Raw genomic sequence first — 20,087 nt, forward strand, 5'->3', positions numbered from 1 at the left:
ATTTTAAACAAATGACGAAAAAGTGTAGCCATGATGTGCTTTGACAATTAAATCTTTTTTTTTGCCAAATGTTAACGGTTCAGCAGATAAAATACCCATAATACTATGTATGCTCCATACAGAAAATTACATATTATTAATCTCAACACTGTTTCCTCCTAACTCCAGTTAACTCACATTAGACTAGGAATATCTAAAGCAAATTCTTGTTCATTTTGTTTGTTAGATCTTTGTTCATTTTTTGAAGTGTATTAATCCATGTGTTGGGGTTCCTAAACATAGCCTACTGTTCTGTACTATACATGTCCTGTTGCACTCATTAAGTTCTCATCTGAGCAGATTTCTGTCATTCAAACAACTCTGAGTTGTAGTTTAAGGGCGTTTTCACACATGAAAGTCCGGACCAAGGTTCATGTTTTTGTTACATTGTATACATTTGATCTGGTAAGTTTTGGTTTCACACTGCAGTTTTGCAAGCGCACTAAAGATCTATACGTGACAAAACTACGTCCTGCCGTCATCACATACGTGAGCTGCGTCTCCAGATAATTATAATTGATTGGTTTGTAGGCGGGCATCCCCGTCCCTCTCTCTGTGTCGGAGTTTTTTCAACTGACTGCTGCTCTCCCCTTTTGTTGTGATGTTGAGATGCAAGATACGGGAACTTTCTTTCTGGAGCATTTATTCAGAGACAAACTGAAACCTACACTGTACATTTACTACCACTTAACAAATAAACTGCTGATGTATTCTCTGCTCTGATAGCAGACAGCTGTCTTCTTTGAGCGCATTCACCGTCACTCTCTCTCTCTCTCACTAAGCACCGAGCTGTTCCTTAAGGGAGCTTCCCCGGTCTTGTAACACAAGGGGAGCCTGCCAGAGCTTCTTGTGTTTGGTCTGAAAGTCCGAACCATCCAAAAAATGCTTTCACACTACAAACGAACCGGACCATGGTTCAGTTTGGTCCGGACCGAGACCACCTCTTTTTATCGTACCAAAATTTGGTCTTTTGATCCGGACCGTGGTCCGGGGGAGGTTTCACACCTGTAATTTTGGTTCGGATCAAACTAAAAAGTCTGAAAGTCCGGACCAAACGAGGTATGTGTGAAAACGCCCTAAAACTTTCAAAGCCAATTTAATAAAAATAAACGAGTTTTATTCGGGCTCGGGTCCATGAATACAGTTAATGGATACAGGCACGGAGAACTGAAGGCTCGGTAAGCAACCATTAGCTCTGATTAGCAGTTAGCGCCGGTTAGCTAGCTCCGTTATAGAGACATGAAGCGGAGGAGCCTGCCGCGGAGAGGGGTAACAACCAGACTCTGATAAATGATGTTCAGGGAGCTTTCACAGCAGCGTGGCCCTGTTGTTTCTACAGTTTTATTAGTACAGTTAATCCCATTGCAAGACCACCAGCAGCATGCTACTACTAACGATAGCCTCTCTGAGCAAGTGCAACATTGGGGCTGTCATGCATGCAACACACAACTTTTCGAGGGGGAGGGGCTGGAGACAGCTGGTCTGTGTGCGCTGTAAAAAATTCACTGTTGTTTGGAAAGAAAATTTAATTCGGATTTTATCTACCTGGGCGGTGCGCCCAAGTAGAACCAATGTATGGGAAACTGTGCTTCTACCCTCAGTAGTGTGGACATGAGGTGTAAACATATGGAGTTATATTCCTATCTTTAATCAAGAGCGCATTCTTTCAATTTGAGAGCATTTCTCACTGATATTACGTTCAGATTTTGTAATAATTTCCCTCAAAACCTTGCTCTCACACTCAAATAGTCACTGCTCGCGCTTGGATTTGCTCTGCTTGTGCTCAAAGTTTGTGCTCGCGCTTGGATTTTCTCTGCTTGTGCTCAAAGTTTGTGCTCGGCGCTAGATTTGCTCTGCTTGCACTCAAACTTTCTGCTTGGACTCAGATATGTTGTTGTTTGGACAGATTTCCTGCTCTCAGCTTTGAACCTTCTCCTCGCACTCAGGCTGATTCTGCTCACTTGCAAAGTTTCTGCTCCGGATTTCTCCTGGGCGCTTGGATTTTTTGTGTGTTATAACCCTATCAAAAGTCAACAACCAATAGAATGCTAGCTGTAGTGTTGACCAATGAAATGATCCCAACCCCGTTGAGGGTGCGTTCACTTTACTTGAACGTCTGTTGAGGCGGCTGCACTGTAACCTGACTGTAACCAAGTTTATATATCCCGCGCCGTTTATAGCTTTATTATAAGTATATGTCAACAATGTGCACAGAATGGTCGAACACTTTCACCTGCACCGTCAGGAAACGGGAGAAAGCTTTGAAGTGGGACGTATGAAGTTATGTCCACAACTACAAGGGTGAGTAACATAACGCAACCTGACTACTAGCTAGCTAGCTAGCATATGGCCTAGCTTGATGTCCAGAAACAAATAGAGGTGGTTTAATGTACCTAAACAATGATCAATGATTACCAAATTTCTCTCTCATATTGCTCCTCATAACCACTGAAAACTGTCAAAAAATCTAACCCAAAGTCCAATTATTATGGACGTTATGTGACTGATAACTGATTGATATCTGATTGATCATTGTTTAGGTACATTAAGTTACCACGTTAAGCTTTTCCGTTAAGCTTTTTCCCGTTAAGCGTTAGAATGTCCCGGCTGCTGTTGAGGGAAACTGTAGTCTATAACTTCCTGAGCGACTGATCGTCCATTTTTGCCCCTTTACATAATAAATATGGCTATGAAATGGAACATGAAATACATAAATGAGGCAATACATATATAGGCATTAGTCATTATAGTTCAATAGCCTAAATACATATGTTTTACTTATATTTATTTCAGGGACTTTTATTTATTCCGTCTATTTATATGCACGTTATATTTAAAGGAAGTTTAGTTATCTCACAGGCTCAGACTAAAAGCGGCAGCAAGCCTGCCTGACATCAGTGCATAGCATATCACTGCAAAGTAAATAAAATATGAATAAATCACGTAGCGGTAGATTCCCAGGTCAGCTAGACCGGGTAACGCAGCTCTGCAGACGGACCAGAGTCAGTCAGCACCTGGGAGGCGAACCGCGGGGACCAAGCTCACAGGGCTGGTAGCTAGCTGCTAGCTAGCTGCAGCAGCTAAATTAGAATATTAGACCCAGCACCGGAGGTCTGATCCCCAGGATTTAAAACGAAAATCAAATAACCATTTGTTTTTTAATACCTGTTTATGAAATGAAAATCAAATGAACGAAAAAGTACACGGACCCAGTCTGTTAAGTACAATTTCACCACTAATAAAACAGATCTAGAGATGATATGCTTTATTTGCAACTTAAATGTAATTTTTTTAATTAATACAAAGCAAACTGAGCAGAAAGAACAAGTATTTTGTTGGTTTGTTTCTCTTCTTCCAGGTGGGACTGAAGTACCCGTTGAGCTGCATCACAGCTGCACTATGTGCATGGACCTGTGCCAGTCAGCACATCACTCACCTGTGTGCAGAGGACAGGCAGCAGTAGCACAAACCAAGAAGGTTGGCAAGTCTGATAATAATGCAATTGTAAAAATAATAATAATATAATAGTAAAATCATGTTACATACACTTATGTTTCTTGCTTAAATTCACAGGGTGCACAACCAGGCCTGGGAGAGAAAATTACTGATGTCCACAAAACCAAATCAGAGAAGGTAAGGTAAGATAGTAATGATGTTAAAGCAAGCTATGTACACCTAATATATTACGTGTTGATGTCTATGAATCTGTCTTTAATAGGAGCATACTATACAAAGACAACAGTGGAGAGTTCCTGGATCGGTCTGTCCTCAAAGTGCCAGAGATCTACAAGGACTTCACCCTTTTCTGCACCATCAGCGTATAATCAAAGTGATAAAAGAGAGAACAAATTATTGTTTTCTCTGTTGACATGAATAGGTGCCTGTAATGTCTGTCCATATATTCAATCAATTCAATAAATGTTGATAAGTATCACTGCTATTTCTTAAATCATTGTAGTTTTTCAGAGCAATAAGATACAGATTATTAAAACCATGTTCACATTTGCAACAAATTAAAACCCTGATCAAGGCAAATTGTTTTTTCATGTTCCATAACATTTATAAAAAAAAAAACAGTACAATTAAATTTACCAGAGCTGACACTTGGTAAATAGCTTTAATTTACCTTGTCAAAAACAATGAGTAATTCATAACAAATTGCACAATATTTGACACAAAACCTTAAAAGTGTATGGTTCATACTACGGTGAAGCAGTACAATGTGCCTATAGGATTTACTGTAGCAGGAACATTGATATTGGCAAACAGATGACCCAGGTTCAGGTGAGTTTGTGAGCAGGGTTATGAATAAAGATAAGATAGGCCTAGTGTTCACAAGAGGGATGATTTAGGTATGGCAACACAAATTAAGAATAATTCAATTAAATAGGAAGTATGTACAACTAGTAGAAGATAAATTAACTATACAAGAGCAATTAAGGTAAAGTTTTGAGGTGGCAAGCTAAAGTATAGTCAATAGCATGGAGTCAAGTCAACAGTGTACACCAGAATAATATATACTGTGATTAAGTAATGATACTTACTGTTGTCTGTACTAATATAACACAAAAAAATAATACAGTGTTTGATGCAGTATGGAGAACAACCAAGTCCCATATGAACCCAGGAGACTTTAAGTGCAGCTGTTGATGATGTTCACTACAAACAAAACTTGCAGATGGTTGTAGTCTGTAGCCAGTCATACAGTAGGTAGATCTGGAGCAGATGGTTGTAGTCTGTAGCAAGCCGTACAGCAGGTAGATCTGGAGTAGATGGTTGTAGTCTGTAGCCAGCCATACAGCAGGTAGATCTGGAGCAGATGGTTGTAGTCTGTAGCCAGCCATACAGCAGGTAGATCTGGAGCAGATGGTTGTAGTCTGTAGCCAGCCATACAGCAGGTAGATCTGGAGCAGATGGTTGTAGTCTGTAGCCAGTCATACAGTAGGTAGATCTGGAGCAGATGGTTGTAGTCTGTAGCCAGCCATACAGTAGGTAGATCTGGAGTAGCAGGGTGAATTCTAGCTATCATGGGTTGGTGATATGACACACAGATCAACAGGGGTCAAACCCCTCAGCCCCACCTGGATGAAAAGAAAGTAAAACAAAATACTTGTTTTTTCAGTTCAGTTTGCTTTGTATTAATTAAACAAATAACTGCTATTTAAGGAGCAAGTAAGAAACCATATCATTTCTAGATCTGTTTTTATTATAGTGATAAAATTGAACTTAACATTACGTTTTATACAGATTGCTATGAATCTATTTTCAAACTAATGTTATATGAAGGAATGAAGACTAAATTCTGATGAACAACACACAACAATGATGCAAAAACTGACACAAACAATCCAGTTTCTTGTGTTCTTTCAGTTATATTACAGTTTATGTTTTACTACTGGCTCTAACATGAAATTAGCCAAATCCCAGGAACATGGTTAACCAAACGAGGAAAAAATACAAAGTAGGGTCATCACATATACACACACTGTCCGTCATATGTCGTTCAATCTAGCTAGCTATACAATAAAGAACATATATTTGTTTCTGGACATCAAGCTAGGCTATATGCTAGCGCCATATGCTAGCTAGCTAGCTAGGTGCTTAAGTTATGTTACTCACCCTCGTAGTTGTGGACATAACTTCATACGTCCCACTTCAAAGCTTTCTCCCGTTTCCTAACGGGTGCAGGTGAAAGTGCGTCGACCATTCTGTGCACATTGTTGACATATACTTATAATAAAGCTATAAACGGCGCGGGGATATATAAACTTGGTTACAGTCAGGTTACAGTGCAGCCGCCCTCAACAGACGTTCTAAAGTAAAGTGAACGCACCCTCAACGGGGTTGGGATCATTTCATTGGTCAACACTACAGCTGGCATTCTATTGGTTGTTGACTTTTGATAGGGTTATAAAACACAAAAATCCAAGCGCGCAGGAGAAATCCGAGAGCAGAAACTTTCGCAAGTGAGCAGAATCAGCCTGAGTGCGAGGAGAAGGTTCAAAGCTGAGAGCAGGAAATCTGTCCAAACAACAACATATCTGAGTCCAAGCAGAAAGTTTGAGTGCAAGCAGAGCAAATCCAGCGCCGAGCACAAACTTTGAGCACAAGCAGAGAAAATCCAAGCGCGAGCACAAACTTTGAGCACAAGCAGAGCAAATCCAAGCGCGAGCAGTGACTATTTGAGTGTGAGAGCAAGGTTTTGAGGGAAATTATTACAAAATCTGAACGTAATATCAGTGAGAAATGCTCTCAAATTGAAAGAATGCGCTCTTGATTAAAGATAGGAATATAACTCCATATAAACATAGGAGAAGATTTTCATTTCAAAATGTTAAATAGTGTTAGGTAACCCCCCCAGGCTTACACAAATGTAACCAAATGTCTAAGAATTACATGAAATCAATGTGTTGTTAAAGTGGTATTGCACAACAGTAGAATTTATAAATTCAGGCTGAGGAGGAGCGACTAGGTTGAGTCAGGATGATGCTAAAATGGAGAATACGCGTTGTGCATACTTAGAGTGAGCAGCAGCTTCTTGTGGAAGTATGATGACGTGAAACACATTATTTGTAAAGAGGAAACATGGCCGCTGTAATGAAAAAGCGAGAGAAAGCGTGGCAGATGATAACAGACGAATGTGTAAGCTGCCTAAAAATATACATTTACTGACCAGTGCTCTGAACTGAAACCATCATAATCATACCATCCAAGGTTTTGGAGCCATTTCACCACTTTGTTTGTATAGGCTAGTATGTTGGTTAAGTCAAGGTGCAGTTTTATGTTTGAGCACTGGGTGGAGCATTGCTTTGGGAAGGCATAAAGCTAATCAACCACAGGTACACAGGTGTGTGGAAAACGGGGAAAGCAGACAGCTTTTTACTGTGTCAGTCGTGTCAGTTTGTTTCAGTTGTTTGACAAGGAAACTAAACCAGAAATGAAATGGACTCTATGCTTGTGCGACGGTAAGCAGGCCGTGATACTGAAAATAAATGGGTTACAGCACCGAAATACAGACAAAGTGTGGACATTGATTATTGGCACGTAGAACACGCGTCCGAGCAAGTTCTCCCCTGATCCCACCATATTGGCCTAATGTAGGAGTGAGATTAAAGAGTCTACATTAAAGTAAAAAGCTTGGTTAAAGAGCTCGCAAGGATCGCCATTCAAGGGATATGATAACAGCTGATCGAGGATTCGTGGGATTGCGCAATCAGAAACGGCATCGAGGGATTTCTGGGCCTTGAGGTGGGTCGTTTATACAACCAACCACGATAGCTTCTACTCGTGCAGCAAAGTCGAGGAACCGAACCGGGCAGTGGATCACGCATTTGAGAGTGTGGGCAGCTGGACGCGGTGCGGACGGACATCGGAGGTCGGTGCCGGGCAGTGGACCACGCATTGGAGAGCAACCCAGGCTGGACGCAGTGCGGACGGACGTCGGAGGTGCCGGGCAGTGGACCACGCATTGGCCGATCGTGGGCAGCTGGATGCAGTTGCGTGGAGCAGTGCAGACTGGAAACTCAGGTGTGGCGACACAACATCGGCAGCTGAGGACAGTTTCTTTGGACCAAGGCCAAGTGAAAAAAGGTAAACCGGTAGCACAATAAATACATGGCCATTAACATTTAAAGTGTGTGCACACCATACAACTAACTGAAAATCCAATGCATTGGTTTGAACTGGTATTTAAATAAACTAGTGCTGTCAAACGATTAAAATATTTAATAATTAATAATTTAATATCATAGTTAACTCACGATTATTCGCAATTAATCACACATTTTAATCTATTCTAAATGTCCCTTGATTTCTTTTTGTCCCATTATATTTTTTTGTTTTAATGAGCTTATCAACATGGAAAAGTGGATCGGCTTGCTTTGTGCAAATGTTTTTTTTATTGAAAACAACATTGGCATATACGTAGTGTTCAATTTCACACTAATATTCTCACTTGGAACTAATAATCTGTCACATAATGTAACACTGTTACCTCCATTTTCCACTGCCTCATGCCTGAGGCGAGCGTGGCTGGTCGTTAGGGCTGTAGCGATACACTAATCTCACGATACGATACGATACGATACACGATATTCAACTCACGATACGATATATATCACGATATTCAGCCCACGATACGATTCGATACGATTCGATATATTTCGATACACTTACATCATTTTCTGAAAGATTTAAAGGGGACAGAGTGATTTTGGTGACATCTTGTGAGTGTTCCATTTATTGGATTTAATTAATTGAACTGAAAACATCAATTACACAATATATGTCTCTGACTACACAGAGAGTCTACAGCAGGGATCAAAGTTATTGTAAAATACCCTTTTCTCATCTGCATTTGTCGTTTAACAGAAATTTCTCCATTTGTTGCGCTGTATTAATTTTCATTGAAAATGAGATTAGATTTCTGGGACTTCAGTTCGGAGTAACCTCTTTCCTTGGCTCACCTCCTCCTTCTTCCTCTTGCTCCCTCGCTCCTCTGAGTCTCCAGAGGCCTCACTGACACCTTTCCTCTTGCCCTCCTTCTTCTCCTCCTCCTCCATGTGTTTCTGCATGTACTCGGTGATAAGGTCGGGGCAGTCCAGGATGTCTTGCGGCTCCCATGTGTTATCCTCACTGGAAAGGTGAGCGCAAACAGAAGAAAATCTCATCAGGCTTTGTTTTAAGGCAATACATTCTCAGTCTAATTGCTAATTCATATTATTCTTTTTTTCTATTGCCATTTTGTAAGGTTATTTGATGGTCTGCAAACTAGTGTCAAAATACCAAACCTTCAACTTTGAGGGCATGATACAATGCCAAAACTTATGCTGTAGATTATCTGAAATTTCTAATTGAACAAGATAAAATATATATATTCTTTTTTTTTCAGGACCAAGAACACCAAGTATTAATATTATAGACTCATACTTACTCTGAGAACCCCTTCCATTTCAGCAGGAACTCTACTCTTCTCTTCACCAATCTGCGGTCCAAAACCTTCTCCACCACATACTCCTCCTCTTCCTCCTTCACTGCTGCTGCTGCTGCAGGCTGCTCCTCCTCTTCTTCCTCCTCCTTCACTGCTGCTGCAGGAGGTGCTGCAGGCTGCTCCTCCTCCTCAGCCTTTATGCCCTTCTTTCCTGCTACGGTCGCCAGCTTGACATCTGCTGAGGGCTCCTTTGGTAGACCCAAGGGGGAAACATGCAGAGATAATGATGCAAGGGTTAGAAGAACTAATGGGAGGTGGGAGTGAATTATAGTTCACCATGTTTTACTATATTCAAATGGAGAAAATGCAAGGTATGATGAGGTGACCAATCCATAGGACTTCAGAGTGTGAAGTATCTCTTGCATTACAACTGAAATAACTACTAAAATGTAAGCCACAAAAGTCATTAACTGGAGCTACAAGCTACATGCACAGTAGCCTCAATCAACGACAGTTCATTTACCAGAAAATCGCCAGATGTTTCTCACCTTGCAAAACTCAGTTCGTTTCGGGAAACAACAACAAACTTTGAGTTAGCGAGCTACATGCTGAAAATGGCAAGTTTTGAAAAAGACGTTTTGATCGTGCAACAAGGCAGGCCTGGTTGGTTCTTTCTGGGAATAATTGTAAAGATTTACAAAGAATATGTTTAACGTTACACCATTTCATATCTAACTGGGATGTTTTGGGACCGGTTGTGGCAGGATTGCTGCGGGTGAAGTAATGTTACACAGGGTGATACACTGGTGAGATCAAATTACGTTCAGCCATGTATGCAGCTCATTTAAATAGCTCATTTTACCGTATTGTGTAAACAGTTAACTTCATTTTATATTACATGTGGCTAGGGTTGGGTACCGTTCACATTTTACCGTTGCCGGTACCGATACCTGAAATTTGGTTCCGGTACCCAACGATACCTTTTTTCGGTACTTTCCCTTTGTAATAACAAAAGAATGTATTTCAGGTGTAAAAATAATTTCAAACCTATTTATCCTAGAGTAACTTTGCTCAGTGCGCACCTCTGTGTGTGTGTGTGTGTGTGTGTGTGTGTGTGTGTGTGTGTGTGTGTGTGTGTGTGTGTGTGTGTGTGTGTGTGTGTGTGTGTTTGTGTTTGTGTGTGTGTGTGTGTCAAAGCTGAGCCCTGCTCTTGGTCAACATGCAGATGGGGTTTCTTCTATCGGGGTGAAAATGTTCCATCTAAACAACTTCCTTCCTGAGACTATTTTGCAGAGCCAAAGTTGTTGCGTCCAGAGCTCAGTGCCGCCCAAGACCATTGTGATTGGTTTACAGAAATGCAAACAAACCAAAGCGGGTTTTTGTCTCCCATCCCAGAATGTCTGAGTAAGTGCATGTGTGAGACCGCACGTTTATGTGTCTGAACAAAGGAACAAATTACTCTAAACCGTTCAGGAGCCAGACGTGAAAATTTACATAACAGGCAACAGTTTGTGAAGATGGGTGAAAACATTTAGTTTTGTTTGGACAAAATATCATATTACTTTCACTTAAGTACGGTGCAGTAAAATCAATCAGATGTCCGTGATCTGCGTAATAACAGTACAGTGGGACGTTTGCCTTCAACAGAGCGACAGTAATAACCTAACATACCATCATTACTGAGTTTAAACTACATTCTCGGTTATGTTTGCACTGAATAACGCATTCAATAAACAGAAACATAACTCTTGCAGTGCAATATTAGCTAGCTCACACATAAAATAGGACCCTGGTGAGTTAGCTTACTGTGGCTAACGTACATTCATAAATCCTACATAACATCGTCCCGTACCTACAGGACCTCAGACATACTTATTGATGCACGCACAGAGTAGTGTCGACAAACTTAGTCCAATGAGGGGAGAAAGGAAAGTGTGATAGCGTTCCACTTTTAACACTTTTTTCTCTCTCACTCGAGACCGCTGTGTTCAACGTTACTAGAAGGTAGAGCGAGCTACAACTGACAGGGAGAGAGAGAGAATGTATCACTACAGCCAATCAGCAGTCTGCTCAAAGCGATGGTCTTTTTCACAAATAGGTTGCACGTAAAAGGGGGAAAAAGTAGCTTCCACTTAAGGAGCTCTATGTCTTGTCTTTTTGTCTTTGCTAGTTTAAGACCGACGCACTTGTCAATTTCCCGTCCAGTGCCCGCGAATAGGATTAGTGTGTTTGACAAGGTGGACGGGGGGCATCACGATGGTGGCTCTCCATCGTGATGTCAGCCAGCCATCACGATGGACGATGATATTGTCCATCACAACCCTAATTGCACATAACCAGGATAAGGGATTAAGCCGGGATATTCCTGTTATCCTGGATGAATTTAGACTCACACACACACACATATACACACACATACATATACATATGTATACATATACATATGTATACACATATACATATATATATACATATATATATATATACATATATATATATATACATACATATATACATACATATATATACATACATATATACATACATATATACATACATATATACATACATATACATACATACATATATATATACATACATATATATATATATATACACACATATACACACATATATATATATATATATATATATATATATATATATATATATATATATATATATATATATATACATATATACATATATATATACATATACATATATATATATATATATATACACATACATACATACATACATCATACATATATACATATATATATACATTATATATATATATATATATTATATATATTATATATATATACATATATATATATATATATATTGTAGCGACCCTGCAGGACTAATATGGGAGAGATTCGGGGGGTGTTCATTGGGGGAAGATGTTGCCCTAGTTCAGCTGATTGGTCAGGTTGGAGAGGAGGCGGGAAGGAGGGGAAGTTTTACGGAGAGGGGAGGAAGCTAGGAGAGTAGTCGGGGCCAGCAGCGCTTTGGTTGTTGTTTTTGGGCACTCTTCCAACCCTGTTATTAGCCTGTGTTCGAGGGTAATAAAGCCCGGTCCATCCGGTTAAACTTCAGCCACTGTCTCCTCGTCATTCAGCTACCTAGCCAGCCGTGCGGCAGAGCCGTGAACGCTACATTGGTGTCAGAAGTGGGATCAACCACGCTTCCCTTCCCCGCACGATAGCTGGCTACCACCGCTAGCCACCACCGAGGAAACAAGATGGCTGAACGTAACGGAAAACCGGACCGCTATGCCCTATACACTCCCCCTGAAACACCAAAGGGTAAGCCGGCAGAGGGCGACCAAGTTGTACGGAGAAAGGTGGGGAAAACAACTCACTCACCCCTAGCTACATTGCTGACGGACGTTCCCGAAGCTATGAGGAAAAGTCCGTTTCAAGTTGCCGCACTAGCCAGACCATGCCCCGGAGAATTAAATGTAAACAACCCGGACGCACGCAGACCTTGCATCAGTCGACCAGTCATCGATGATGTCACTACTCGGGCAGATCCCAAAGGTAAAATGGATGGCCAACCAAGTTCTATCACAGAGTTAGAGAAAGACATTACAGCTAGAATAGAGGAGGGCTTTATGCAGAGGATGAGCCTTGCAATGGAACGTGCTTTCGGACTTTTCCTGGAAAGCTCTGTGACTAAACCCCAGGAGTCAGAGGCTCATGCTAATGCTTATCAGGCTAACGCTAATAGGGAACATGTGGGCACCAACCATGCCAGTGTCAAAACGGCCACATCCAAAAATAAGCATGCTGCAGTTGCTACCCATGATGCTAATGTTCCAGGGGGTGGCTTGGATTCACAACCCGCCCACCATTCCGATGAGGGTGCCAGTTCAGTTTGTCAACCTGTGGAGAGATGTGAAAAGTGTTGCTCCCTTACTGCCACCCCAGCTAGTTCACCTGCGGCTGCTAACCGACCAGGTGACCTGGTACCAGCTTTGACTGCTGCACTAACCACGGCCCTAATGAGGGTGCAACAACCATCCCCCAGAGACGTCCGCTTAAAGGTTGGGCGCTATGATGGACTCACTTCCTGGGAAACATACTGGGCCCAGTTTGGTCTTCTAGCAGCCGCAAATGGCTGGTCCCCAGCAGAGAGAGCCGTCCATTTGATCTCAGCATTGGAAGGTGAAGCTAGGAAAGTACTGCTAGATGTGACTGCGGCGGACCTGGAGAACCCACAAGCTATATCCAGGGCACTAGAGAGACGCTTTGGGACCACCACCCCTGCAGTTGTGATGCGGCAGAGGTTTAATGAACGAATGCGGGCACCTGGAGAAAAGCTAGGAGTGTTTGCAGCGGAGCTGCGCTACCTCGCTCAAAGAGGATTCCCTGAGTTTGACGATGAAACACGCTTGGTGCTAACTAAAGAAGCATTCATTCGTGGCCTCCTACCTCTTCCATTGCGACAACAAGTCCGGCTTGCTGACCCACAGACCCTGGAAGCAGCTCTACAGAAAGCACTGGCGGTGGAAGACATCCTCATAGAAGGTTTCGATAACCTATCCGGACAGGTGTCAACAAGGCCCAAGAGTCAAGCTTCTCCGCAGATTGGACCAACCTCTCTGCCGACGGGCCCCGGACGTCCTTTCCCTTCACCTGAAGATCGACAGAGGCAAATCTGCTGGAGGTGCAATCAGGGGGGTCACACCTGGCGCTTCTGTCCTATTCTCGATTCTGCTTTGGGTGTGCCGGCATCGGGAAACGCTCAAGGCTCGGTGTAGAGGGGAGCAACGCGAGCCAACCTTCGCTCCCCAGAGGTTGTGACAATCATTCTGCGGTAAAAGCGCTCCGCCTCCCTGTCACTCATGCCCTTCGCACGCAAAAGACCCCAAACAATGATAGCTGCCGAGTACCGATATTGGTCAATGGCCAATTGACCAACGCCCTGCTCGACTCTGGCTCAACCGCAACTCTCCTTCACCCTGATCTCCTGCCAGCTGGAACTCTACCCCAAGCCACCAATGTCCCACTCACCACAGTAACAGGGGGAAAGGCCCCCATGCTAGGACGGTGTGAAACACAGATCCAAGTGGGGGCTTATTCCACCTGCCAACCAATCTGGGTCGCTGAAGTAACTGAGAGTTGTATACTTGGACTGGACTTCCTGTGTGAAGCAAGGGCTATACTCGACTTCCAAACACGGACAATTATGTTCCTTGATGGGGTATCTATTCCCTTCCTCAGTGACCCTCACATTCCAAAAATGACTAGTTATTTAGTTGAGGACGATGATGTACAAGGAGAACCGTCCCATTCTCCAGACTCACCTCGGGGGGAGGGCCACTCGGCAAGAAGCCCTTGTCCACTAACCGCTGACAGCCCCACAGCCCTTGTCCCATCGGACAACCAGCCACCATTACCTGCAGTGATCCAGACCGCAAGTGTAGCCCCCATTTCTGAGAAAGAGACAGCCGCCAGTGCAACCGTCAAGGACCTGTGGGAGAAAAATCGTGCAGGTCTGAGCTTGGAGCAGCAGAATAGGCTCTGGAACCTCCTGCATGAGTATCGACACAGTTTTTCCACCAACCCCAACGACGTGGGGCTCACCCACTTGGTTCAGCACTCCATCAATACTGGGGATGCACAGCCAATCCGCTAGCGGCCTAGGCGCCTCCCATATTCCCGCAAAAAAGCAACCCCCCCCCAACCAGAGCCACAAGAAATGAAGGATGCTGGCATTAAAAAAAAAAAGAATTTTGGAAATAAAAGTTGGCGGTCCCGAAAGTCCATGGGTGTCATCGGTCGTTATGGCTCCTAGGAAGGATGGAAAGTGGAGGTTTTGTGTCGACTTCCGACCATTAAACGACAAGACAGTGAAAGACTCTTATCCACTGCCGCGGATAGATGAGTCCCTCGACTACGTGGCCGGCTCAGCCTGGTTTTCCTCATTGGACCTCCGGAGTGGATATTGGCAGGTGGCTATGGCTCCAGAAGACAAAGCCAAGACCGCCTTTACCATGGGGCGGGGCCTGTGGCAGTTCACCACCATGCCGTTCGGACTGTGCAACGCCCCCGCAACATTTGAGAGGCTGATGGAAAAGGTCCTTGTGGGTGTCCCCCCCGAGCGCTGCCTAGTCTACCTTGATGATCTCCTTGTCCATGGGCCCAGTTTTGACTCAGCACTTGAGAACCTGAGAGAAGTACTGGAGCGGATCAAGATTGCAGGCCTGAAGCTTCATCCCGGTAAGTGCTGCTTCCTGCGGCGGGAGGTATCCTTCTTGGGTCATAAAGTAAGTGAAGCTGGCATCATGACAGAACCAGACAAGGTAGCAGCTGTCCGGGATTGGCCCACCCCCACTGATGTCCGGCAACTGAGATCCTTCCTGGGATTGGCTTCCTACTACAGACGGTTTGTGGCTGGATTCTCTACGGTGGCTGCGCCCATGTTCAACTTACTGCGCAAAGATGTTCCCTATGAGTGGGGACATGATCAGGAAGCTGCCTTCCACCAGCTAAAACAGGTCTTATGCAAGGACCCGGTGCTGGTTGCACCCAACCCTGAGCTGCCGTTTATCCTCGACACGGACGCCAGCAACACAGGTCTTGGCGCCGTACTCTCGCAGCTGACCCCAGAGGGCGAGCGTGTTGTTGCTTACCACAGTCGCTCCCTCGATAAGCCAGAGAAGAACTACTGCGTCACTCGCAGGGAACTCTTGGCAGTGATCGATGTTGTGGGCCATTTCAAGCATATCCTCTGTGGCCTCCAGTTCACTATCCGCACTGACCACGCTGCCTTGAAGTGGCTCATGTCCAGAGCCAGAAGGACAAGTAGCCAGGTGGATCGAACAACTCCAGGCCTTTCAGTTTACTATTCAGCACAGAGCTGGGGAAAGTCACAACAATGCAGACAGTCTCTCCCGCCGACCATGCGCTCCAGGCTGTCACCACTGTGACCGTGCTGAAGAACGTGAAGCAGCAAGCCAGAACGCTGGAAGGGTGATCTGTCGGGCGCTGTTACCCGATAATGTGAAGAGGTGGAGGGAATTGCAACTCGAGGACCCTGACCTCAATCTGGTCATGGGGTGGCTGGATGCTAACATCCGACCACCCTGGGAAGATGTGGTTGGCCAGTCCGCCACCGTCAGAGGGCTCTGGTCTCAATGGCCTGGAGTGGAGCTGCATGAGGGAGTCCTGAAGAGATGCTGGCGTGTGCCAGCCACTGGAGAACCACAATGGCAAGTGGTTGTACCCAAAAACCTCCGTGAGGAAGTGCTTGAAGCACATCATGGTAGCCCCGGAGTTGGTCACTTTGGGGTGACAAAGACCTTAAGACGGCTGAGACAGACGTTCTACTGGGGCCAGAGTAGGAGGGATGTGGAAGACTACTGCCGCCGATGTGATGCCTGTACTGCCCGTAAAGGCCCCCAAGGTCAGTCCCGTGCACCCTTACAGCAGCACCGGGTAGGGGCGCCCATGGACAGAGTGGCCGTTGATGTGCTGGGGCCCCTCCCCCGTACTAGTAGAGGGAACCGATATGTGCTAGTCGCCATTGACTATTTTACGAAGTGGCCCGAAGCATACCCCCTTCCTGACCAGGAGGCGACAACCGTGGCTGAGGCCTTGGTACAAGGAATGTTCAGCCGCTTCGGAACACCATCACAGCTCCACTCAGACCAGGGGCGGAACTTCGAAGCACAGGTGTTCACCACAATGTGTAGCCAGCTTGACATCCGGAAGACGAGGACTACTCCGCTGCACCCACAAAGTGACGGATTAGTGGAGCGGTTCATGCGGACCTTGAGTGCCCAGCTGGCCCTTTCCACTGCCCCGGACCAGAGTGATTGGGATCTGCAGATTCCCCTCATCCTCATGGCGTGCCGCAGCGCAGTCCAAGAATCCACCGGATGTACTCCTGCATTGTTGATGCTCGGCAGAGAGCTGAGAACGCCGACGGAGCTGGCCTATGGACGGCCACCAGATGCACCCGATGCCTCGGCAGGGCCAGAATATGCCAGGCAGTTACAGGACCGATTGGAGACGGCCCACAACTTTGCCAGGCACCAATCGCAGCAGGCCGGGGTCCGTCAAAAACGAGGCTACGACGTGCACGTCAAAGGACAGGACTTCCAGGCAGGGGATCTTGCCTGGGTGTATGGTCCCAAGAGAGTTAAGGGCCGCTGCCCTAAGTTGGACAGCACATGGATTGGTCCCTGCTACGTGGTCCAAAGGGTGGGCCAGGTTGTGTACCGCATTAAACTGGCTCCAAGAGGACGCACAGTAGTTCTACACCGGGATAGGATGGCACCATACCGAGGTAACCAACAGCCGGCTTTCCCAGTGACACAGACCGGGGCAAGTGTAGGATCACCGTGCCGCAGGAGAGGCCCACCAATACGGCAGCAGGATGCTCTTCGAGGAGAGGTGGTGACACCGCTTGGAGCTGTAGTGCCAAGAAATGCCTCTACCGCTCCTAGACCTCTCCCGGAGGGTCAAGGAGTTAGGAGGTCGCAGAGGGTGCGGAGATTGCCGGGTCGCTTTCAAGACTTTGAGCTTCCTCGGGGACAAGGAATTAGCGGGGGGGGCAGTGTAGCGACCCTGCAGGACTAATATGGGAGAGTCGGGGGTGTTCATTGGGGAAGATGTTGCCCTAGTTCAGCTGATTGGTCAGGTTGGAGAGGGGGGGGGAAGGAGGGGGAAGTTTTACGGAGAGGGAGGAAGCTAGGAGAGTAGTCGGGCCAGCAGCTTTGGTTTTTGTTTTTGGGCACTCTTCCAACCCTGTTATTAGCCTGTGTTCGAGGGTAATAAAGCCCGGTCCATCCGGTTAAACTTCAGCCACTGTCTCCTCGTCATTCAGCTACCTAGCCAGCCGTGCGGCAGAACGTGGAACGCTACAATATATACACACACATATACACACACACATATATATATATATATATGTGTGTGTGTATATATATATATATATAGTATGTCGTCTTTCACGCTGATGTACAGTTGTGGAATTGCCGTTTGTGACACGTAAGTTCTCAGACTACAGACTCTGTACTACATTTAACACTAAATATTAAATTTAAATAATATATAATTAATAAATTAAATCTATCTGTATGGCTATCTGCCACATGGCGAGTAAATGTACCAAAATAGTTCTGTTTTTCAGTCTTCATTTTGGCGAAGGGCGGCTTCTGCTCCTCTTCAGGTCGGAGCTTCGGTAGGGGGGCCGACACCAACACACACAAAACACACACACACACACACACACGCCACACACACACACAAAACGACACACACACACAAGCACACACGCACACACGCACACACACACACAAGCACACACACGCACACACAGGCTTGTACCGTTAATGTTCTGTGCATTGTCGGACACATGCAGCCACTTTCCTGAAACCGCTTGCGAGACTGACGAGTCCACAGCGGCGTGTATGTCCGAGCCACCGCCTCCACCTGCAGGTTGTCAGCTGTGTGGTTTGGAATGAAAGGGAGAAAACGGGACGTCGAGTAACACGGGTGAAATCGCTCATATACTTTTTTTTTGACGGCGCCTTAACTGCAAAGTGCTGCGGGAAACCCTGCTCCAACTCTCAACTAGCGTTTCTCTGTCTCTCTCCGCCTGGAGTCCCGCCCACACAAAGACCATGCGACTGACAAGAGGGTTCACTCCTCATTACGCTAAGGAACCGAGAGTGGTCCTCCAGTCTCTCTGGTAGAGCGAGACGAGGAAAACAAACAAGCATGCACATGGAAATTATCGCGGCCGGAAAGATTATCGAGCTCATTTTTTTCTTTTATCGTGCGATAACTCGATTTATTGACTATCATGACAGGCCTAAGCGGCCGTGTTTATTTTTTTCACAAATAATGTGTTTCCCGTTATCATACTTACATACTGCTGCTCACTCAGTATAAAGTACGAACAATGTGTATTCTCTATTTTCGCATCAGGAAATCTGTTATCAACCTTGTGGTCTGTTGAGGAAAGCCGCTAATCTATCCGAAATACTTCAGCCTGACTCTACCTAGTCTCTCCTCCTCAGCCTGACTTTGTGAATTTTACTTTTGTTAAATTCACTCAGAGCATTTCAGGAAAAAGTGATTTTGCCGACACTAGATATCAGTCCAAAGCTCCCCACTATATGTGATTAAAGTGCTGCAAGCTGTAAGTTCACCACTTCTACAGAAGGCAGAAGATGACGTCATCTCGGAGACAGCTGTCTTCCTGTCTCACTCAGACTCCGTTGTTTAGGTGTGCTAACTTACACTAACAACTTTACTGTCCTCAATCTGAACTCGGTGCAGATCAAACACCAGAACTCTGGTCCGCCTTGGAAACGGGGGTCCCGGGTTCAGGTGGGAACGCGATCCGACCCAAACACAGGAAGTGGACCAAAACCAGAGCATTTACTAGCCTGCAGTTTCAACCTTTCACACAGTTTACAGACTTAAATATCTGGTTTAAGGGATGATAACTTTCAGATCCATATGTAATGCGTGTGCAGGTTAGTTCCAGTGGTGTAGTCTACGTGATACGCAGGATTACGCAGTACACCCACTAAGAAAGCTCCAGGATTTCCATATACCCATTTAAAAATACCCAATGATACGCAACAACATACTTTCCATTATATTTGTGATATATTCTGAATTGTCATCTGTTATTTTCTTCTTAGCATAGGCTAAATAAAGGTATTTCCAGCATAAATTGGTGCATTAAACTGTATCCAAATGCTAAAAAAATTCAGTTGCTGACACTCAAAACTTCCCTGGGGGAGGACACCCAGACTCCCCTCCCCCCACCCTCTGGACTGCTTCCACCACGTGACGCTGCTCCCATTGTTCACCTTCCTCTAGAGAGTTTCCCTCTGATATTCTGTCCAATCAACAAGCGACTGCTTCCACCACGTGACGTGTGTTTCCACTGTTTGCTGCGTTTGATAAAGTGCAGTGTGACGCAAACCGAACCAAATGAAAAATGCAACAATGTTACAACTTCAGCCCCGAATGTCACCGAGCCCACCGAACTACAGAGGAGCAACTAACGGCGCAGACTGTTGCTCAGCAACGGACGTTCTGTTTACCTGAATCTTAGCAACAGCAGAATGGGAAACTAACGC

At 45.0% G+C, this 20,087-nt stretch overlaps 3 protein-coding genes across 4 annotated transcripts in view; all 3 read right to left on the bottom strand.

Moving 5' to 3' along the window:
* LOC120570713 (NACHT, LRR and PYD domains-containing protein 12-like) overlaps positions 1-20,087 on the bottom strand; it is a 565,262-nt gene that overhangs the window by 83,207 nt on the left and 461,968 nt on the right. The window lies entirely within an intron of this gene.
* Positions 1-20,087, bottom strand: part of LOC120571318 (heterochromatin protein 1-like) — a 49,957-nt gene that overhangs the window by 29,530 nt on the left and 340 nt on the right. The gene's annotated exons all lie outside the window — the stretch shown is intronic.
* Positions 8,308-18,577, bottom strand: LOC120571420 (chromobox protein homolog 1-like). Its single transcript, XM_039820363.1, has 3 exons — positions 18,316-18,577; positions 8,972-9,216; positions 8,308-8,673 (listed from the first exon to the last, which is right to left on the bottom strand). The coding sequence occupies exons 1-3, from the start codon at positions 18,343-18,345 to the stop codon at positions 8,457-8,459; spliced, it is 492 nt and encodes a 163-aa protein (XP_039676297.1). The 5' UTR covers positions 18,346-18,577; the 3' UTR covers positions 8,308-8,456.

The sequence above is a fragment of the Perca fluviatilis genome, chromosome 2, assembly GCF_010015445.1.
Source record: "Perca fluviatilis chromosome 2, GENO_Pfluv_1.0, whole genome shotgun sequence".
NCBI lineage: Eukaryota > Metazoa > Chordata > Actinopteri > Perciformes > Percidae > Perca > Perca fluviatilis.